At 43.7% G+C, this 21,522-nt stretch overlaps 1 protein-coding gene across 1 annotated transcript; it reads left to right on the top strand.

Annotated features, from left to right (window-relative positions):
• The first annotated feature begins 241 nt into the window (after window positions 1-241).
• PGAP4 (post-GPI attachment to proteins GalNAc transferase 4) lies at window positions 242-6,407 on the top strand. Its single transcript, XM_089665446.1, has one exon. It carries the CDS (start codon window positions 1,417-1,419, stop codon window positions 2,629-2,631), a length of 1,215 nt encoding a protein of 404 aa, XP_089521572.1. The 5' UTR covers window positions 242-1,416; the 3' UTR covers window positions 2,632-6,407.
• Window positions 6,408-21,522: the final 15,115 nt, after the last annotated feature.

Raw genomic sequence — 21,522 nt, 5'->3', positions numbered from 1 at the left:
GTCTTCCATTTTCTAATTATTGCTCCCACAGTTGATTTGTTCACACCAAGCTGCTTGCCTATTGCAGATTCAGTCTTCCCAGCCTGGTGCAGGTCTAAAAATTTTTTTCTGGTGTCCTTTGACAGCTCTTTGGTCTTCACCATAGTGGAGTTTGGAGTGTGACTGTTTGAGGTTGTGGACAGGTGTCTTTTATACTGATAACAAGTTCAAACAGGTGCCATTGATACAGATAATGAGCGCAGGACAGAGGAGCCTCTTAAAGAAGAAGGTACAGGTCTGTGAGAGCCAGAAATCTTGCTTGTTTGTAGGTGACCAAATACTTATTTTCCACCATAATTTGCAAGTAAATTCTTTCCAAATCATCCAATGTGATTGTCTGGATTGTTTTTCTCCTTTTGTCTCTCATAGTTGAGGTCTACCTATGATGCCAATTACAGGCCTCTCTCATCTTTTTAAGTGGGAGAACTTGCACAATTGGTGGCTGACTAAATACTTTTTTGCCCCACTGTATAACATACACAATTATGACAGAAGCTACAGTATATATCATTTATTATTAAAAATTCTGTTTCCTTTTAAATCTGCAGCGTTGTAATTTTTTGTAAACGATGCAATATGGCAACCTTGGAGGTGTTCTGTACACAGCTTCTATGAATGGAAAGCAATCAGTGAAGGATGGGTGGATGATTGAAAGGTCTGCCTATGCTATTCATAGATCATGTTTCATTCATTGAAGCTGTAGTACCAGTCTTTATGAATGGAAGAGCTGTGCACAAAGGGTGGGCATTGCCAGGCAATCTTTATAATAGCATGTGACAGTCCCTTAGTTCTATTAACACCTGCCACTCCTGAAGATAGCAGGGGGGGACATGGATAGAGGAAAAGTTTACCTACCACCAGAGTCATCAGCACAAGGGACACATCCTACTGATTTCTGTGTTTTATATTTTGACTTTTTTTTTTTTTTTTTTGTGCGTTATTGTAAATTGTGTAATTTTTTTTTATTTTTATATTTTCTGTTATATCATTTTTGTTTCACTATTGTATACAATCTTTGTTTTACTAATAAACTTTAGGGGCCCGTTCACACCAGTTGGCCATGCTAAACACACAGCCCAGTGTTAGCGTGTATGGATGAATCAAATGACTTTCTCACAATTTTTAGCCTTTCCAGCAACAGGAACACTTTGAAACTCTTGCCAAAAATTTGATTTTTGTGATTTATATTGCAGAATGTTCCAGAGGTTCAGCCGAGGGACGCTGTGGCTGTCTCCAGGAAAACACAAGCCTGGGATTAGTAGAAGATGACCATTTTATGGGCTTGCAGTCGTGAGCAGAAAGAAGATACAGACTGGAACACGATAAAAAGTTAATTGGGAATTTGATGGAGTGAGAACGCAGCGCCCTTCATCAGTCATGCGTTGGTCAGCCATTTTCAGGTCTCCTCGCTTTCGTTTCATGCTCCTCATTGTGTTTACTCTACTCTTAGCCCCCATCTGTTTCCGCAATCTCCTTTACTCCCCCTTGTTTTCTCGACAACATAACCTCAAGCGTTTGAGTCGTGAATTCCTACACAGAAGCCTACAGGATGGTTCTAATGCCTTGCAGCATTTCCATCAGATTGTCTCTACATCCAGTACAGTTCCTCCTAATACATCTGTGCCCTGTGTCCACAGGCAAGCTGGGAGCCTTCGCTCATCACGTGTCAGCGGCACCACCACTTTAGTTGTCACCATAATTACAACAAGACGCCGCTCTGAATATCATTACCTCCTTCAGGTAACACGTGGTTTTGTAGAACGGATGTCCGAGTGTGGCCAAGACTGCTCCACATTTCAGATTTTAATTTGTAACGTTGATTCATTTCCCGAGGACCACTCTGATGCCTGCCTCCTCTCCCACCTGTTGCCAATGGTAGCTCGGCATTGGACCGAGCATGTGGGTGAAGCCCCAAACCGATTTGAACAGGAGAAGCAGGATTATGCCTTCTGCCTTTCCCACACATTGGAGGTCTACAACCCAGAATATGTGTTACTCGTGGAGGATGATGCGGTCCCTTTAACAGATGTTTTTAATGCATTCTTTCATTTAGTGCAAGTGCGCTTTCCTGAGGAGCCACTAGGGGGTGGCCTGTACGTAAAATTCTACCACCCAGAAAGGCTTCAGGGATACCTCAACCCAGAGCCCATGCGGATTTTGGAGTGGGTCGGTCTAGGAGGGTTAGCAGGACTGGCCCTTACCTGGGTGTATACTCTCACTTTGCGCCAGCAGCAGTTTAGCTGGTGGGTATTTGTGGCATTTACTATTTATGCCATGATATTGGCGGAGCTAGCAGGGCGCCACTACCTCCTGGAACTGCGGAGGATTTCGCCAGCCCTTTACAATGTTGTGCCTGTCACAGAGTGCTGCACGCCGGCTATGCTATTCTCAAAGGCGTCTGCCCGAAGGACTCTGTCCTACTTGAAGGAAATGGTGTGTAAGCCAGGTTATGCCAAGGATATTGCCCTGTACCAAGAGCTCCGGAGAAGGGGGGAATGGGCTTGGGCACTGGAGCCCAACATGGTGACACATGTTGGAATGTTTTCAACACTTAGAGGGTCCTTTGAAGGAGAAGAGCCGCAGCTGCTATAACATTTCTATCATTCTTCACCAGGAGTGAAATAAAACTGTACAAATATGTGGACTATACAAACTGTATTTTTTTACATGAAGATTTATTGAACAGAACAGTGATGCACATTGCAAATAGACCTATTTTTTCATGATTTGCACTAGCAATGTTCTATGCACTAATCAGGTTTTCCACTTTTTCTAGAGAAAGTATGGGGGGGGGGCATCTGGCCAAGAAAGGGATATAACCTGCTGTAATATGCAACATGACAGATAGTGTTGCAGTGATAAAGGACTTTTTTCTATTATACTTATTTAGATTAGTTCTTTTGCACAAAGTTGTTCTGAAAAGCTGAGGAATCTCTGCCACAATAAGAAGAGATGATGGATATGTGTGAAGATAAACAAAGTGCGTGTGAGATTGGACTGTGATGAAAGCAGCTATTACCAAAGTTTTGCTGACTACTGTATATGATGCAGTGAAGCTAAACAGATTTACAGCACCGCTGCCTTAGGTCCAGTAATGCAGTACATGGTTCAGGGGAGCTCCTCACTGTCTAGTTACACAGGTGCCTTGCTGTGTGAAAAGTTTCTTTTAGATGCCGCTATGAGATTATGAAAAATGCAAGTTAGGGTTTACTAATGGTGCACTGAAATGAAAGTTCTAAACTGAAAATTCAAGGTGCCCTTGGCCGAAAACCCAAATAAAAAAAAAATATATATATATATATATATAAAAAATATATCTCCAGTAATGTAAAATAACTTTTATTGAAAGTATGTAATATGCTGCACAATAAGTTGAAGGATAACTTGCAGGTTAAAAAATGTGCATTTATTATTTTTTGTTGCAGGAGTCTGGAAAGCATTGCACCAGCAATCAGCAGATCACTGGTGCTTTGCAGGACTCCTGAAGATCTGTCATTATATCTGCTTGCCCATACAGCCCATACGAGCAAGCTGATACACGCTGACGGGAAGAAACAATGAACTGCCACAGAGCTTACAGCGCCGTGGTGGATCATTGAGAAAGCTGACACCCTCTAAAGCTGTCGGGATTTGTAGTTTTTGTATTCACAGAATATTGTGAATAAATGACTTGGCTGGATGGGTGGAGCTCCAGTCCTTTCATAACATGTTACATGTTACACCCTGACTATGGGTGTAACATGCTATGAAAGGTGAACTTATTTAAAAAAATAATCTGCATTTTTTTTCTTGTCAGCAAAATGCCAATAATTCTATTTTCAGCTGATAATTTTCGGCGGCCAACATATCGGTGCATCACTGGGGATAACTGCTAGATCAACCCTTTGATTGTAAGTGTGCTGTATTGATCACTGGAATGTAAATCGCATGGATACAGCTTTCCTCTGTATGGCGACAAAGCTTTAATATTTATTAGTAGCAATGTGCACAATTTGCAGACCCCAAGTTTGTATACTGTATTGAGGTGCCTTACTGTACAGAACAGTACAGTGTTCTCTAAAGTCTACTTTCATAGTGGGTAATGGTCGAGTCTTATCCCAACTTTTGTATTCATTTTAGGGATTGTTTAAAAAGATTACTTATGTAGGATCTTGTATTGATTTTTTTTTGCTAGAATATGTACACTGGATTAAAGATGGTGTGGCTTATTTATTAAAACTGAAGAGTGCACAATCTCATTCAGCTGTGCATGGTAGGCAATCGGCTTTGACTTCAGCTTGTTCAATTAAAGTGTTACTAAATCCACAACAGTAATATCAGTCTGTATATGCAGTAAAGCATGCTTGTTATACTCACCGTGGAACCTAAGGGGCTAATCCTCTGCATTGTGTAAAAAGGCTGTTTGGTCCTGTTTTCTCTTCCCCTCCTCTTGTTCAAATGTCCACCTGATAAGACGAGACTGAGCCTGTAGTCACATGCTCAGTTTAGTGTTTATTGTTAGGGGGTTTTTTTTGGCCAGACAGTGTCAGGGGTTATGCATCTTCCTAGAGTAGAAAGAAAATTCCTACAAGCTTTAATCAGTGCTCTGCAGAAGTCACAAGACTGCTCTAAGTGCTGATAAGAAAAGGTATTTAGCAGTTTATATTTACTAAAATAATTGCATTTCCATGTTCTGTGTACTGTGGGAGACCAGATATAGTGACTGCAGGGTCCGGGGAGAGCAGATATAGTGAATGCAGGGTCCGGGGAGAGCGGAGATAGTGAATGCAGGGTCCGGGGAGAGCGGAGATAGTGAATGCAGGGTCCGGGGAGAGCGGAGATAGTGAATGCAGGGTCCGGGGAGAGCGGATATATGGACTGCAGGGTCCTGGGAGACCGGATATAGTGAATTCAGGGTCCAGGGTTTAGTAACACTTTTAAGCTAAGAAAGGGAAAAAAAAAAAACAGAAGCTGATTGGTTTCTGTGCAGAGTTGCACCAGATTTTGTACTTGCCAGCTTTAGTAAATCAACTCCTGTATATTGTGACCCGTGCACATAACATTGCTCTTGAATTATGGAAGAGAGAAAGTAGAACTGCAACCAAATAAATAAAGTCCTAGGGGTCCCGCTTGTTTTCTCACAGCAGCATGTGTCCACTGCAGGTGTGGTTATCTGTGCGATTCCTGCACCCACATCCACCCGCTTGGATATGAACCAGGGCTTAAACCAGTAGTTGTCAACTTATGAGCTAAAGGGGGCCTCAAATGTGGCCCCCGACATCACCAAAGGGCCTCACATAATCCAGGATATGTAATGCTTGAGAGTGTCAGAAACTTCAGACCTAATAGAGGAAATAATGGTCAGTGTGGACATTTGAGACTGGGGATATGCTGCAGAAGACCATATGAAACTGGGAACATGTTACATGCGGCTAATAGAGGTCCATGCCATTACCCTAATCAATATGCTCACTACAGACTGCTGAGTAGGCAGAGCCACACATTATGTACCAAAGAGGTGCACATTGGACACCAGAGCTTTGAACATTTGAGATAAAAATCTAAATTCCAATTTCTACTCCATAGCAACCCTGACCAAAAAAATGCTCATCATTTAAGGGACAGGAAGATCCTTCCTACCCTTTATCTCTCTGTGCTTTCTGTCATTTTCATTAGGGTAGGAACGGTCCTCAAAGGTCCCTAGGTTTGTGCATTTAAAATTTACCATCCCTTTCTGCATTCCTGATCAGATTTGCATGGAGACAGGAGCGATCCCTAGAAGTTCTCAGACTGGCACTTCTAAAATCTAACACCACTTTCTGTATGCTTTGCTTGAATATTCCAAGATTCAAAAGAATCTTCTCGACTGGGACAACAGAACGGAAGGGTCATTAGCTGGCTGGAGAGGAGAGTCCCTCTTCTGCACCCCTCAGTAATAGGTTCCATCTCTGGGGACAGGCGGTGTCCAGAATCCAGACTCAGCAGGAAGAAAGCCCCCCCAAAAAAACAAGACTGCATTTACTGCGTTTGGAATGAATAGGTTGGCTACCTTGACAGGTAAATGCTTAGTAATTTCCAAGGGAATTGCATTCTGGGAGTGTGGGATCCCTGATTGTGCAGTTCTAACAGGAGCTGGTTGCTGCACCCGCCACCATTACTTGGGGTGCGGCCTCATGGCTGACAGTAGGAGCCTGCAGCACTCACTGCAAATATGACGTTTTTCTAAACTCTTAGCAGCAGATATGTCAATGTTCCTAAGCCCTTTGGGAGGGATCTAGTACTTTCACAGAACCATCAGAGTCCTATTAAAATTACTAGGCTTTTTACGTGAAAAAGAAAAAAAATTTAAAGTGTATGTAAAGCCTAACAATAAACTTTTCCTATTTGTATTCTTGATTTTCCTTTCTGTTAACAAAAAGCCTTCAATAGTATGCCTATCTGTACTATAAGTGCCTGATCTAATACGTGTCGATCTGCCAGAAATCCAGTAAGCCCCTAACTACCTGTAGTCAGATGATCGTGCTGTCTTTACAGCACAGAAATTTCAACCACTGTTCTCAGAATTTTCCTCTGCTGTACTACAGAACACTTCCCCCTTCTTTTATGGAGATGAGGATAGTTGGAGGTGTTCTGTTGTTGAAAAAAAGGAATAAACAGCCTAGGGTGGCAACACTACTCCTTCATACATACAGGATGGTGAGCGAGCATTGTCAGCCTGTGACAGTAAGTGTGCTACTGGAAGGAACACGAGATGAACATAAAGGTAAAAATAAAAATACCACATCCTAAGCACAACAGCAACATACAACTTTTTTTTTTGGGGGGGGGGGTGTTTAGCTGAAAATGCACTTTAAAAAAGTGGAGAAATCTAAATAGCATTTTGGTTGTACTGTCAGAAAATGTAAAAATAAATTAAGTTCTGGTGTCGGGTCTCTGTATTAAACCATGTCTCATTTGATAGTATTTGTGTACAGAGGCTATTGAAAGCTATTTGCATCATCTTTATATCCTAGTTCTCTAGCAATATATAGATTTCAGCTGTAAAAATTCATATTTATAGTTAATTATTACACAGTCTTACTGGATGCAGGCACACCCGATTGCCTGGAACAAATATTTTTGTCTATTGACCTCACCCATGTTAGTCCAGTTAATTTGGAAAAGACGAACGAAGGGATCACAAGTGGATATTTATCACAGAGTTTTCACAGCTGCTGTCTAGGGTTGAGACCTGTGATAGCAGAAGGGGGTAGAACAGACCTTACAATGATCTCTTTGCCCAGGTACGGTTTGATTGGAATAGAAAGAGGATTGGTGCTTTTAAGTCATTTTGTATTACTTGTGTGCAGATCTTTAAAGCCCAACTCCAAGTAAATAAAACATTATTCCTTTCAGGTGGTCTACACCTGCAGTGCAGGAGTTAATTGCTCATTTTGAGAACAAAAATAGATTTATAAGCTAGTCCTCCGCTTCTCCTTGCAGCTAGATCCACCCCCACAACTTCTTTTCCCTAAGCTGCAGCAGCCTAGGGTCCTGACATCATCAAGACCAAAGCTGGGTCTAGAGCCCTGCATTGGACATAATGCAGAGGGATAGTCCACCGCCAGAGCATGGAGGAGTGCCACTGCAAGGGGTCATTTTTTAGTTGCTCGGAGTTGGACTTGAAAGGATAGGTTCCACATTTTCGACCATGTTACATTCTCATATAGGGTGTAACATGCTCCAGATCTGCCCCCCACCGCACCCCCCAATCCCCTATTCCCTGTGGCAGCAGGTTGAGGATCCCCTCCTAGCATCCGTGGTTACATTTTGAAAATGAAAAGGGTTCTACTGCATTGCCGAATCATTCATTCGTAGGAATTTGTGAATGAGAAAACCTTGTCTGTCACCACAGACTGAGTGGCATACACGTAGTCCATTCACACTGCCTACAGCTCTGTAACAGAACACCCATAGAGAGGTATGGGCAACATAGCTGCAGGCACTGTGTACAAAAGCCTGGCATTGAACTATATGATCCACTGATTGCAGGTACAATGTTCTGCAGGCTTCTCTGGAAAAAAAAAAATCAAATGCACAATTTTTTGCAACAAAATTATGTGCATTTATTAATTTTTTTCCAAAACCTATCTCTATCAAAATATTATTTTTTAGTTTTTGTATAAAGGGAAGAAATATTTCCCCTTTGTTTTGTTCCACTGGTGGAACTGCTTACTTATTAATGAACGATTCAGCAAGCCTCTAGCTCTATTTAATGATTTAGTTGGCACACTTTGGTAAGATCTATCTAAAGTGCACATGTACAGAATCACTTGGCTGAAGGGTCTACATTAACATGCATACCCAGTACTTGTTGCAAATAATAGGTAATTTTTCTCCTTTACTGATGTGTGTTGATTAGGCAGCACTGATGAGGTGGCACGGATAGGTAGTACTGATGGGCACTGATAGGCGGTACCGATGAGCTGGCACTAATGATGTTGCACTGGTGAGCGGCACTGATGGTCACAGGTGGGCGGCACTGATGGGCGGCATTGCTGGGCACTGATCATCAGCGCCGATCTCTTCACTGATAATTGCTGGTTCTCGGCAGTACTTTCCTCATGCTATGACAGCGTGAGGAAAGTGCAGCCGATAACTAGCAACTGTATTTACCCGGTGATCTGCTGTGTCATTGGACACAACTGATCACGTGGTAAAAGGCCGGCGTGATCAGCAGCGATCACCGCTGGTGCTGGGTGTGTGCTGCTGGGGGCGCGTTCTGAAATGACATCCAGGGACGTCATTTCAGAACCATACAACCGCGCTGTTGATCCAGAGGAAGGAAAAAAAAAACAGCAAAGCATGATCTAATTTGCTCCTGCAGGGAAAAAAATTCCTTCCTGATCCCCCGAGAGGCAATCGGATATTCTCTGGATCAACTTTACCTATAAATGTTAGTATCCAGTTATATTCTGTGTATCTAAGAAAGAATCTTGGCCTTTTTTAAAGCAATCCACTGAGCAGGCCAGAACAAACTCTTGAGGGAGTCTATTCCACATTTTCACAGCTCTCACTGTGAAGAAACCTTTCTGTGTTTGGAGATTAAATTCCTTTTCCTCCAGACATAAAGAGTGTCCCCTTTGATGACCTCAGGGTGAATAGCTCTACACCGAGTTCACTATATGAACCACTGATGTATTTATACATGTTAATCATATGCCCCCTTAATCTCTTCTCAAGAGAGAATAAATTCAGTTCCTCTAATCTTTCCTCATAGCTGAGCTCCTCCATGCCTCTTATCAGTTTGGTTGCCCTTCTCTGTAAATTTTCCTTGTGAAAATTGAAACTCATGCCAATAATACCATGTTTTACAGAATTGTTCCTCTTTACGTTTCATAGCCATTGTTAAACGTTCCATATCATTAATCTCGTATACCACAGCCACCCATTGACCAATCGACAGAGGATCTGTGTGTTTCAATTTTTGTGGGCTGCAAGCCTTGGCAGCATTGAGCAAGTGTATCAGGAGGAATTTTTTGTACCTACATCTTGAGATTGGGGTAATATTTAGCAAGAATCTCGGGAGATATCAGTATGCTTATGTATCAGCCGTCTGACATCCTCCCAAAAGGGTTGTACTCCTTGACCTCTCTGTGGCCTTCGACACAGTCGAGTACCCCTTCCTCCTCAAAAAACTACACTCCCTCGGCCTCAGAGATTCTGCTCTCTCCTGGCTCTCATCCTACCTGTCACAACGCTCTTTCAGCGTTACCTATAATGCCACCACCTCCCCCTCACTCCCCCTCTCTGTTGGGGTCCCTCAAGGCTCCGTCCTCGGGCCCCTTCTCCATCTACACCTCCCCTCTTGGCCAATTCATACACTCTCACGGCTTCAACTACCACCTATATGCCGACGACACACAAATCTATCTCTCAACCCCCCACCTCACCACCTCAGTCTCCGCCCGAATCACACACCTACTGAGCGACATATCAGACTGGATGTTGCTCCACTTCCTTAAACTGAACCTCTCCAAAACCGAGTTTCTTGTCTTCCCCCCCCCCCCCCCCAACCCGGACACCACCCCCCATTGACTTCTCCATCACATCCAACAACGCCACCATCAAACCTGCCCCGCAGGCCAGAGTTCTTGGTGTCATTCTGGACTCCAACCTATCCTTCCAGCCCCAAGTCCAATCTTTAAGAAGCTCGTGCAGACTCCACCTCCGCAACATCGCCAAAATACGCACGTTCCTAACCCCAGAAACCACTAAACAGCTCATCCACTCCCTCATCATATCACGACTCAATTACTGCAACTCCCTCCTTACTGGCCTGCCTCGCCGCCGGCTATCTCCGCTTCAGTCGATCCTGAATACGGCTGCCAGACTCATTCACCTTTCCATTCGTTCCATTTCCGCCACCCCTCTCTGCCAATCCCTCCACTGGCTTCCGATTGCGCAATGGATCAAATTCAAAATCCTAACACTGTCGTACAAAGCCGTCCACAATACTGCCCCGAACTACATCACTGACCTAATATCCAAGTACCACCCAGCACGCACACTCCGCTCCTCACAAGACCTCCTTCTCTCTAGTTCCCTGGTCTCCTCCTCCCATGCCCACCTCCAGGACTTCTCCAGGGTGTCACCCATCCTCTGGAACTCCCTGCCCCAACCCTTCAGATTATCACCTACTCTCCTCTCCTTTAGGCGCACCCTGAAAACCCACCTCTTCAGGGAAGCCTACCCCACCCCCTGCTAACTTGCCAACCTCCTCCACTCTTCCTACCACCCCATCCCCCACAGCTATCGCCTCCTGTGCCACCATCCCCTCCCTCCTAGATTGTAAGCTTGAAAGAGCAGGGCCCTTGATCCCCTCATGTTTTACATTGTGCTGTTGTTGTTCTGTCACATGTTCTGTCCCCCTTTGTAATGTACAGCGCTGAGCGAACTATTGGCGCTTTATAAATACTGTATAATAATAATATGTGAGCACAACCAAAAAATGTGCAGCAACATGCCAAGTCCTTGGCAATGCCAACATAACAGATACAGTGGGATATATTTTATGTAGAAAGGCAGGGGTCCTGTACCAGCAAGTCAGATGTTTGTAACCGGCTTTACTGAAACTTACTGGAAAGGGAGGACTTGTGAGCAGGGGTGGACTGACCATTTGGAAACTCGGGCACTGCCCGAGGGCCCAGGGTCAGTAGGGGGCCCCATGAGATGCCCCTGGTACCTTTTTTTTTTTTCATAGGCTTTTTTGAGTTTGGGCAAAGACACAGGGGCTCCATGATCCCCTATTGCCCGGGGGCCCCATGAGTTGTTAGTCTGCCACTGCCTTTGAGCAAAGTAAATGGCCGGTCCCTCTGTGCAGGAGTCAAGATCTTGTCCAAATACCATTCCAATTTCTGAAGGAAGAGAGGACTGAAGGCATCCAGCATTCTGTTAATCAGAGCACGAAATGTTGATAGCGTATGCTCCGTAGTTGAAGTATGCAAGCAAATCTGCTCGAATGGGGAGAACCTATTGTGATTTACTGCACTCAGTCTGATAGTAGTTAAGCAATGGTGTATTTGCATGGCCCTCCAAGAATCCAGTGGGGGAGATCATAGCCTGAATTTCTGCAATGGACCGCCATCTGCCTCCCTTTAGAAAATGTACTCGGAATCTTTGAAGCATTCTGTTTTTATGTAGAATTTACACAGTGTCCCAACTTTAATGGAATTGCGATTCTACTTTGAGGGTTATGCTTGCAGCTTAAAGTCCACCATACATTGGTTGGTATTATTTGAACTACAAATAGTTGCATTTGGCAAGCTCAAATGTCACTCAGCTAATCTCTAATATTGAATTGTATTACTGCACATGTGTGTGCTCCACAGCCTGCACTGGAAAGTGGAATCCTTATAGCACCAAGCATTGTGCTGTTATGGGGTGTCTATTAATTTACAGTATGGATGCATTATTTGACTTTTGCATTATGTGTGCCTCCTCAGACTTTATTGCAAAGTAGAACGTCCCTAGCACCAAGCATTGCACTGTAGCGGGGTGCTATATTCCAATTACTATCTTGGAATATTTATGCCATTTGGAGCATTATACAGGACTTTGCAGGCACTAGGGGCGGACTGACCATTTGGAAACTCGGGCACTGGCCGAGGGCCCGGGGTCAGTAGGGGGCCCCATGAGATGCCCCTGGTACCTTTTTCATAGGCTTTTTTGAGTTTGGGCAAGGACACAGGGGCCCCATGATCTCCTATTGTCCGGGGCACCATGAGTTGTCAGTCCGCCCCTGGCAGGCACTTTTGAAAAAAATGCTGTAAAATAAGGACTGTAGGTTTTATAATTATCAACTAACATCCTCTAAAGTGCACAAACAGAAAAAACTATATCAAAGTACCCTTTGCCTCTAAAACACCATCAAATCTCCTAGGTACACTTGCACACAGTTTTTCAAGGAACCCCGTAGGTATGTTGTTCCAAACATCCAGGCACCCACTACCACCATCGACACATGCAATTAATTTGGGTAGTTCTAACTACTGCCACTTTAAGAAGCTGTTGCTCTGGCAGTAACATATTCTTAAGAATCACTGTCAGTTTGTAGATTGGGAAACTGGTGGTATCTAAGACCATCTATGAGTTGGAGTACAGTGGTACACCAGTGCTGAGAGTAGTGTATGACTTTGCTGGGAAGCTGTCATAAATGTGACTTCCTCCCACACAGGGATCTATTGCTATCACCATTCAACTCAGAGATTCTCCGGCTGAAAGCTAAATGTAAATGAAGGGGCTGGAGATGGTGCCTATATTTGGGAAAAGATTTGTGTCATTGTCATTGGCCTGATAGGGATATGAAAGTCTAGTTTCACACTTTTGATTGACAACGCACTGCAATTTGAAAGATGCTATTGGACTCAATAGTGGCTATGGATGCATCCATTACAGTGTGCTGTAAATCAACAGCAAGGTGGACCTGTTGGGGAACTAGTCTATTAGATCTCCAACAGGCTTTGCCCTCCCCTGCTACAAAACTTGGCCATGTGCCTGTCAATGTGACATGCGCAGTGGTGGGGAGGGGGAAAGTGCACAGAAGAAGTGTCCAGTATGGTGACAGGTTCTTGGCAGCAGGAATGTCCAATCAGGCACAGGTAAATTTTTTTTTAAAGCAAAATATTCCCAACACACATGTTCCTGAAAATGTCTGTAAATGTAAGTGGTTGTGGTGACCAAGGGCTGGAAACTGAAGACATTCAAAGTGAGAAGTATGTCACCAGCACACCTAGGATCTTCAAAACTGATCTAATGCTTTATCCAACGATCACATGATAGTTAGTCATCACATCAAAATCGACATTTCAGAGCCCTGTGGGAAGGAGGAAGTGCACTGGAGTATCTATTATGGTGAAAGGTATAAGACAGAAAGAGTGCCCAGTCTGTGACAGGTACCTGAATTGGCCATAAGCACTGACAATTTCAGTGCGGCAGCCCTACAGAATTCTAAAGGGTGAACTGCCTTTGGCGACCTCAACTTGTTAGATTGGTTTCCTTTCTCCTGCACAACTGATTCTGTTTGAAGACTGTATTTTAAGCTACATGTTTGCTTGTTAATGCACGTTGTAGGTAGTTATTTGATTAAAAAAAAACCCAAAAAACTAGTCATTTCATTTTGAAAGCATCCAGGGTTCAGGGTCCATACTTTTTACACACTCTGGGCATTAAGCCCCTATGCCTGAGATTCCAGTGTTTTCATGAAGGTGGAAGACACGGAACACACTGGCCACCCCTTCTCCCGGCAGCCTGTAAAACTCTACCGGAGGCCAAAAACTGCCATGCCTGAGCGGGGCTTGACAGGGCACCTAATGGTACTAACATTTAGGGTAGTATACACCCAAGGACCAATGCCCATAATGCAGACTTTTTATGTTCTGGGCATTTGTCCCTGGGCTCATACTACCTTTAACATTATTAGCACTCAGTGCCCTGACCAAACACATCAACCTCTAATGGAGTATTATAGACTGCCAGCAACACAGTTGGATGTTGTGCCCTTGACATCTACTCACACAAAAATGCCAGATTCTCATCCACAGGGGCTAAACACCCAGTGGGCATAGCATCAGGGGTCACAATTGTGACCACGTGCATGCTCCAGGGGGGCCAGTGCTGTCTCCTGAATCAGAGCGTAGCGGGGGAAGGACAGGGTGGACGGAAAAGTGTCAGTGCTAACAACCAGGTGGGGATGTATACTGAGCTGTCACGGGGCTGAAAGAGGGAGGATTATCAGAACACCGTCCAGGAGCTGGTACTGCTGTCAGCCTGGGTTCACACTGATGCAGTCCGGAATTTCTGTGCCAATTTTGCACTGCATCAGAATTGCACCCTGTTCATGTTAACTGCTGCGGGTGTGTATGTTAAGTTAACAACACCCAGAAATCGGTCCCCAAAACGCAGTGCGATGTGCAGAATCGGATCACATAGGTGTGAATACCCATGCCATCCGATTCTAGTGCAGACCAAAAAAAGGTCCTGCACGCTTTTGGTGCGGGTGCGGTGCGATTAGAGCCGTACAAAATGTATAAAGAGTGAATATGCGAGCGCTATCTATAAAGAGAGATACCGGCTGGAACATGAAAGAGGCAATCAAACAAAACCCTCCAATATAAATATCAATATAAAGGTGCAGCGCTGAAAAGTATACAAATATATCTCATAAACAAAGAGTGCAGCGCTAAAAAATATGAATACAAACGAGAAAAGTCCGTAATAATTAAATAGATGTATATCTTAAAGAATCCCAAGGAATAGCTGATAAAGCCCGGAGACAATGGAAAGAGTGCGCACTCACCGGACGCGCATGGAAAATGCGCATATAATAAATATCCCCTGGAATCTTTATGGAAATGAAGAGAATAAGCTCCAACTCTGTAAATCAATCAGCCTGGAGATGTATGAGAGAAGTCCGGAGATCCCCTTTACAGGTGGTAAGGTAATCAGCCAGGATCCAGAGCTCCGTCCCTCCGGTGGTGGTAAGCACACACTACAGGAATCCTGCAAATGGATTTAGCTCCCAAACAGGAACCAAAAAACAGGTGCCCATAGTGTAGTAATTCAAACCAATTTTAATAAAACAATCAGGATAAAAATACAGGGTAGTAGGCTGTGTACAATGGATATATTACAGCAGAGTACGCAGCAAAAGGTACTGACCCTAAGTTAAAATGGCCGCCGGGCTATCTCGTGGCTCCGGGCGGGAGATGACGTCATGCTCTGTTCCTCCGGGCGGGAGGAACCGACAGAGCATGACGTCATCTCCCGCCCGGAGCCACGAGATAGCCCGGCGGCCATTTTAACTTAGGGTCAGTACCTTTTGCTGCGTACTCTGCTGTAATATATCCATTGTACACAGCCTACTACCCTGTATTTTTATCCTGATTGTTTTATTAAAATTGGTTTGAATTACTACACTATGGGCACCTGTTTTTTGGTTCCTGTTTGGGAGCTAAATCCATTTGCAGGATTCCTGTAGTGTGTGCTTACCACCACCGGAGGGACGGAGCTCTGGATCCTGGCTGATTACCTTACCACCTGTAAAGGGGATCTCCGGACTTCTCTCATACATCTCCAGGCTGATTGATTTACAGAGTTGGAGCTTATTCTCTTCATTTCCATAAAGATTCCAGGGGATATTTATTATATGCGCATTTTCCATGCGCGTCCGGTGAGTGCGCACTCTTTCCATTGTCTCCGGGCTTTATCAGCTATTCCTTGGGATTCTTTAAGATATACATCTATTTAATTATTACGGACTTTTCTCGTTTGTATTCATATTTTTTAGCGCTGCACTCTGTTTTTATCTGTTACTTGTAGGTATACTGTGATTACCTTTAGTGCCTTAGCTGCTTACTTAGGAGCGCTCACTTTATACCTTTTATTAGTATATCTCATAAACAAATAACAATGAGAAGGTGCAGAATTAACAAGCCATGCAACCTGGATAATTAATATCATATCATCAATGTGTAGGCAATGATGTTGAGCAATGACAAATCAAGCATAAGAATCAACCAGTACATATAAGTAATGTGAGTAAGTGATGTCACCAATTAGGTGAGTATAGTGCATAAAAAGTCCCAAGTAGATTGCCCACGTGAGGATCCTGTATGATCCCGATATGCATGCGTGGAGTTAGTCCAGGTGGTAAATGATCCAAAATGAATGAATTGCGCACTTACCAGAAGTGCGTGTAAACACGCATTAGAGATATAACCTATCTCAACAGGTGTAGCTATGGTCATCCGCCTCCCAGAACAGGTCAGGATACAGTACACTTCCCGGTCACATCTGCATGGAGTACTCAGGGGTCCTTGATGCGTATCACCATTAGGGGCCACCCTTAGTGCAGCCTCTGTGGATGGTCCTCATGAAGAGGGACCAATAAAGGATAGCGTGATACTGTAGGGAACTTTATTCCATCACAGAAAGTGCACAATCAAAATTACAAAGTTTAAAAGAACAGTGATCATAAATATGGAAATCAGGATGGCCACCAGCGGTGGCTAGACGTCCAGTTGCTGTAGCCCTGCTGACGCGTTTCGTGCAATGCACGTAGTCATAGGGTAACAGGGCTTACAGCAGGAGACGTCTGGCTCTGTCTATTTATAATGAGGAATGGCACTTGCACTTATCGCGCCCGCCATTTTGCCGACTATCGGCGCATGCGCGGGGCGTCGGCGCCATTTTGCCATAGATCACAAGGACCAAAGTTATTTCCCCTATTCTCGGCATGTGCGCGCGCATCTCAGCGCCATATAATTGGCGGTATACAAGCAGAAATGTACACTCTGATGTAAACCTGAAGGATAACCACTCAGACAAGATGATAAATTAATGCCCGTACTATCGGTACAAAATGTATGGCTCCAATCCAGGGGCAGACTAACAACTCATGGGGCCCCCGGGCAATAGGGGATCATAGGGCCCCTGTGTCCTTGCCCAAACTCAAAAAAGCCTATGAAAAAGGTACCAGGGGCCTCTTATGGGGCCCCCTACTGACCCCGGGCCCTAGGTCAGCTCCCGAGTTTCCAAATTGTCAGAGGAGGCAAACATATTGCAAAAGTCAAATAATGCATCCTGCAGAGTGTTGGGTATGCAACAGCATGTACTATATACAGTATTGTGTGCTAATATCACTTGACCAGTAGATGGCACTGTACACTAAGGTTACCAGTTGTGCATATCTGAAAACTTGTTGGTTCTCTCTCTTCTCTCTCTCTTTATTAACCAAGATGTCTGCTGTTACAGTCTGCTGAAATGTTTTGTATGTTTGCCACTTAAGCCACACAAGTAAACCAAGTTCTGCCTCATCACAAGCTACTAGTGTCTTCTCTAACACATAACCAACAGGTTATGGGCCCAGCTCCAGACACTGGAAAAAGGAAAACTACAAGCAAGTGCTGCATTTACAATCCTACCAAATCCTGTGTGAGGAAAAAAGAGCTGTATCCAATTCACTGAAAGATGGCAAGTGCTTCAGATATGAAGTTTACAATAGCAAAGCTCAACAATACCAACTACCAGCTATGGACGTTTAAGCATGAAATGCTGTTATCCAAAGATGACTTGTGGCAGGTACTAGATACACACAGACCCAATGACAACCCAGAAGAATGGGACAGAAAAAACAGGCAAGCAAAAGCAGTCATAAGCCTGTTAGTGGAGGACGATCAACTCATTCATATAAGGAAAGAAAACACAGTAAAGGTATGTGGACTGCATTACAAAAACTGCATGAATGTGCAAACCTAAACAGTAAACTATATCTGCTACGCAAACTGTATAAGATGAGGCTGGAAAAAGGGCAGGAAATGGGTGAACATGTAAATGCTATGCTAGAAATTGTGGACCAGCTGGGTGCAATAGGTGAAGAAATAAAAGACAATCATGTTGTGGCACTACTCCTATGCAGCCTTCCAGAATCATACAGTGCCCTGATAAATGCTCTAGAAACTAGATCGGAAACTGAACTGATGCTAGAATATGTTAAGGGAAAATTAATTGATGAATACAGCAGAAGAAAGGAAAATATGCATAGTGAAGAGAACGAGAGACCAGAGGCAGCACTGAAGGTGCATGAAGGCATAAGACAAAGCAAAGAAACCAGGGTATGTTTTTGCTGCAAAAACGCCGGTCACCTGATAAAGAACTGTTCAATCTGGAAAGCTGAGCAGCGAAAGTGGGAGCTACCCACAAGAGAAAGAGCTAAAGCGGTCATGAAAGAAAATGAAAGTGCATCATGGAGTGGTACTTTTAAAGTGACTCAGAATAGTACCTCACACGGATGGTACATTGATTCAGGGGCAACAAGTCACATGACAAGCGACGAGACATTCTTCACAGAAATTGATTTTAGTGTAAAAGATAAAGTCTTCCTAGCAAATGGGAAAAGTATTACAGTGGAAGGTAATGGTCAGGGATTTCTGAACTGCAAAACGCCATCAGGGGGCAAGCAGAGCATCCTTGTAAAGCATGTTCTATATGTTCCAAGCCTAGAAGGAAGCCTCCTATTAGTTAAAACCCTTGCAAGCAATGGACTCACTGTCCAGTTCAGAGGTAATGAATGCACAATTCAAAATGGAAAGCAAATTCTAGCAAGAGGAAGGTTAAATGAACATCTGTACAAAATCGTCACTGAAAGTGAGAAGGCTAATGCGGCAACTCATAACCCACATGACAAGTGCATCCACCTGTGGCATAGAAGATTGGGGCATCGAAACCCAGAAGCTATGAAGGACTTTGCAAAGAGAGGTCTATCAGTAGACATGAAAATATTGCCTTGCTACACACTCAGCAAGTGCACGTGTTGCATCAAAGCAAAGGCCACCCGAACCTTTCTTGCACAGACCAGTCAGAATAAAACCATTAAACCCATGGAACTGATACACAGTGATGTGTGCGAACCAATGAAAACCATCACACCTGGCGGGAACAGATATTTACTGACTTTCATCTACGATTATTCCAGGTACACAATAACGTATCTAATGAAGCACAAAAGTGAGACATTAGAAAAACTTCAAGAGTTTGTAGCTATGACAAGCAACAAGTTTCAAAGGAAACCTGGAATAATACTGTCAGGGACTGCGGGTCTCGCAACGGCGCACAGGTCTGCACATACACAGATTGCCTAGGTGCACTAATGTGCAGGCACTAGGACCTGGGCGTCGGCAATTTCACCAATGACTGTGCAGGGCGCACTATTTATACTATGTATATAGTACATGATGTTGCATACCCAACACCCCTTCTCAAGGGCATGTGCATAATTATATGACATTTAGTCTCTTTTGTAGAAAACAATGACGTTCCCTTGGCAAAGGTTTGGTGAGTGCATCTGCAGTCATCTCCTCCGATGGGCAGTACTGGATGTCGATAACCCCTTGTTCTTGCATGTCTCTGAGCAGATGATATCTTACATCAATGTGCTTGGTTCTTGGGTTAATCTTCTCAGAGTGTGTAAGCTTTCTGGATCCCTGATTGTCTTCAAATATGGGTGTGGGTTGTGACATATTCAGTCCCATGTCTAGTAGAAGTTGACGAATCCAAATGGCTTCTTGACATGCATGTGCTGCTGCTATGTATTCCGCTTCAGTTGAAGAGAGTGCAACAGTCACTTGTTTTCGACTAGACCAGCTTATGGTTCCTTGTTCATACTGGAAGATGTAACCACTTGTAGATTTGCAGTCAGTGGTGTCTCCAGCCCAATCGGCGTCCACATATCCAATCAGTTTTGGGTTTGACGATGCTGGAAGTTGCAGCTTCATCCAATTTGTTCCCTTTAGGTACTGCATTACCCTCTTTACTGCATTCCAGTCGCGTTGACATGGTGTTGCGACTTTCCTGCAAAGTATTCCCACTGCTACGGCGATGTCAGGTCTTGTCCCGGTGGCGATGTATAGCAATTTTCCGATTGCCCTGTGGTAATAATCATTGTTAGGTAACAAGTTTTCTGTTCCATTCTTTTTTGGATAATCTGGTTCCATTGGTGTTTTCGCTTCCTTTGCATCTTGGATGTGAAACTGTTCTAACATTTCTGTAATTTTCTGACTTTGGTTAAGAAGATAGCTTCCATCCTCTTCCCGCTCTATTTAAATCCCTAGGTAGTGAGTAATGTTCCCCAACTCTTTGATTTCAAAATTTTGTTTCAGTTTGTGAACTATTTGGTCATAGTCCCCTTCTTGTTCAAAACACGTCAAGATGTCATCGATGTATATTAGGATGTATGTCCATTTGTTCTCTTGAATCTTTGAATACAGACATGGATCTGCTTTACTTTTTGAGAACCGTTCCTTTCTGAGTATTTTGTTCACTTTTTCATTCCATGCTCTCGCCGCTTGCTTGAGCCCATAGATGCTCTTTTGCAGTTTGCATACAAGGTTCTTTTCTTTCTCAAATCCTGGTGGCTGTTCCATGTACAGATCCTCCTTGATGTCTCCATACAAAAAGGCAGTTTTGACATCTAGGTGCTTTACTTGCATTCCCTTTCCGGCAGCAATACTAAGGAGTGTCCTTATGGTGGAATGTTTCACAACTGGAGCAAATGTCTCATTGTAATCTTCTCCAAATTTCTGGGAGTATCCCTTGGCAACTAATCTTGCTTTGTATCTATAGATGTTGCCTTCTTTATCATATTTCACTTTAAAAGTCCATTTGCTTCCGATGGTTTTGCCATTATTAAGCTTGTTATCTACCAGAACCCCCAGATCCTTCTCCACCATTGAGTCCCCCAGTTGTGCCCCCCCCCCTAGTGTGTATGAGGTATGCATATTCTTAGCCCCCAAGTGCATAACCTTACATTTATCAACATTAAATCTCATTTGCCACATAGCTGCCCAATTAAACAGTGCATTGAGGTCGGCTTGTAAATTGAAGACATCCTGTAAGGACATTATTCCACTGCACAGCTTGGTGTCATCTGCAAAGACTGAAATGGGATTTTTAATCTCAGACCCTATATCGTTTATAAATATAATAAAAAGTAATTGTCCCAACACTGAACCTTGGGGTACACCACTGACAACCCTAGACCATTCAGAGTATGAATCATTAACCACTACTCTCTAAATACGATCTTTTAGCCAGTTTTCTAGCCATTTACATATGGATTTTTCCAAGCCCGTAGACTTTACCTTACACATTAGCCATGTGTGAGGCACACTGTGTCAAACGCTTTTGCAAAATCCAAGTATACCATGTCCACCGCCACCCCTCTGTCCAAGGTTTTGTTCACCCCCTCAACCAATAATTTGTTTTTCAAATTTAGTAGGGTACCTCAAAACCATGATACGTTGTATGGAGACGGCACAGAAAGTACCTCCCCAGTTCAGCAAAGTGGTTTCACAACAGTCAGCTATAACTTTATTACCACTCACCTAATATTGAGTAGGTCCCATTTGTACCACCAAAACAGCCCTAACCCATCAAGGCATAGACTCTGCTAGACCTCTGAAGGTAGAT

This window comes from Staurois parvus, unplaced genomic scaffold (assembly GCF_062004578.1).
Source record: "Staurois parvus isolate SC_StPar_1 unplaced genomic scaffold, SC_StPar_1.0 ptg002193l, whole genome shotgun sequence".
NCBI lineage: Eukaryota > Metazoa > Chordata > Amphibia > Anura > Ranidae > Staurois > Staurois parvus.
This window is presented reverse-complemented; position numbering and strand designations above follow the sequence as displayed.

Bases quoted from the DNA above. Each gene is read 5' to 3' on its own strand.
- PGAP4 (XM_089665446.1), top strand. From the start codon at position 1,417: ATGCGTTGGTCAGCCATTTTCAGGTCTCCTCGCTTTCGTTTCATGCTC.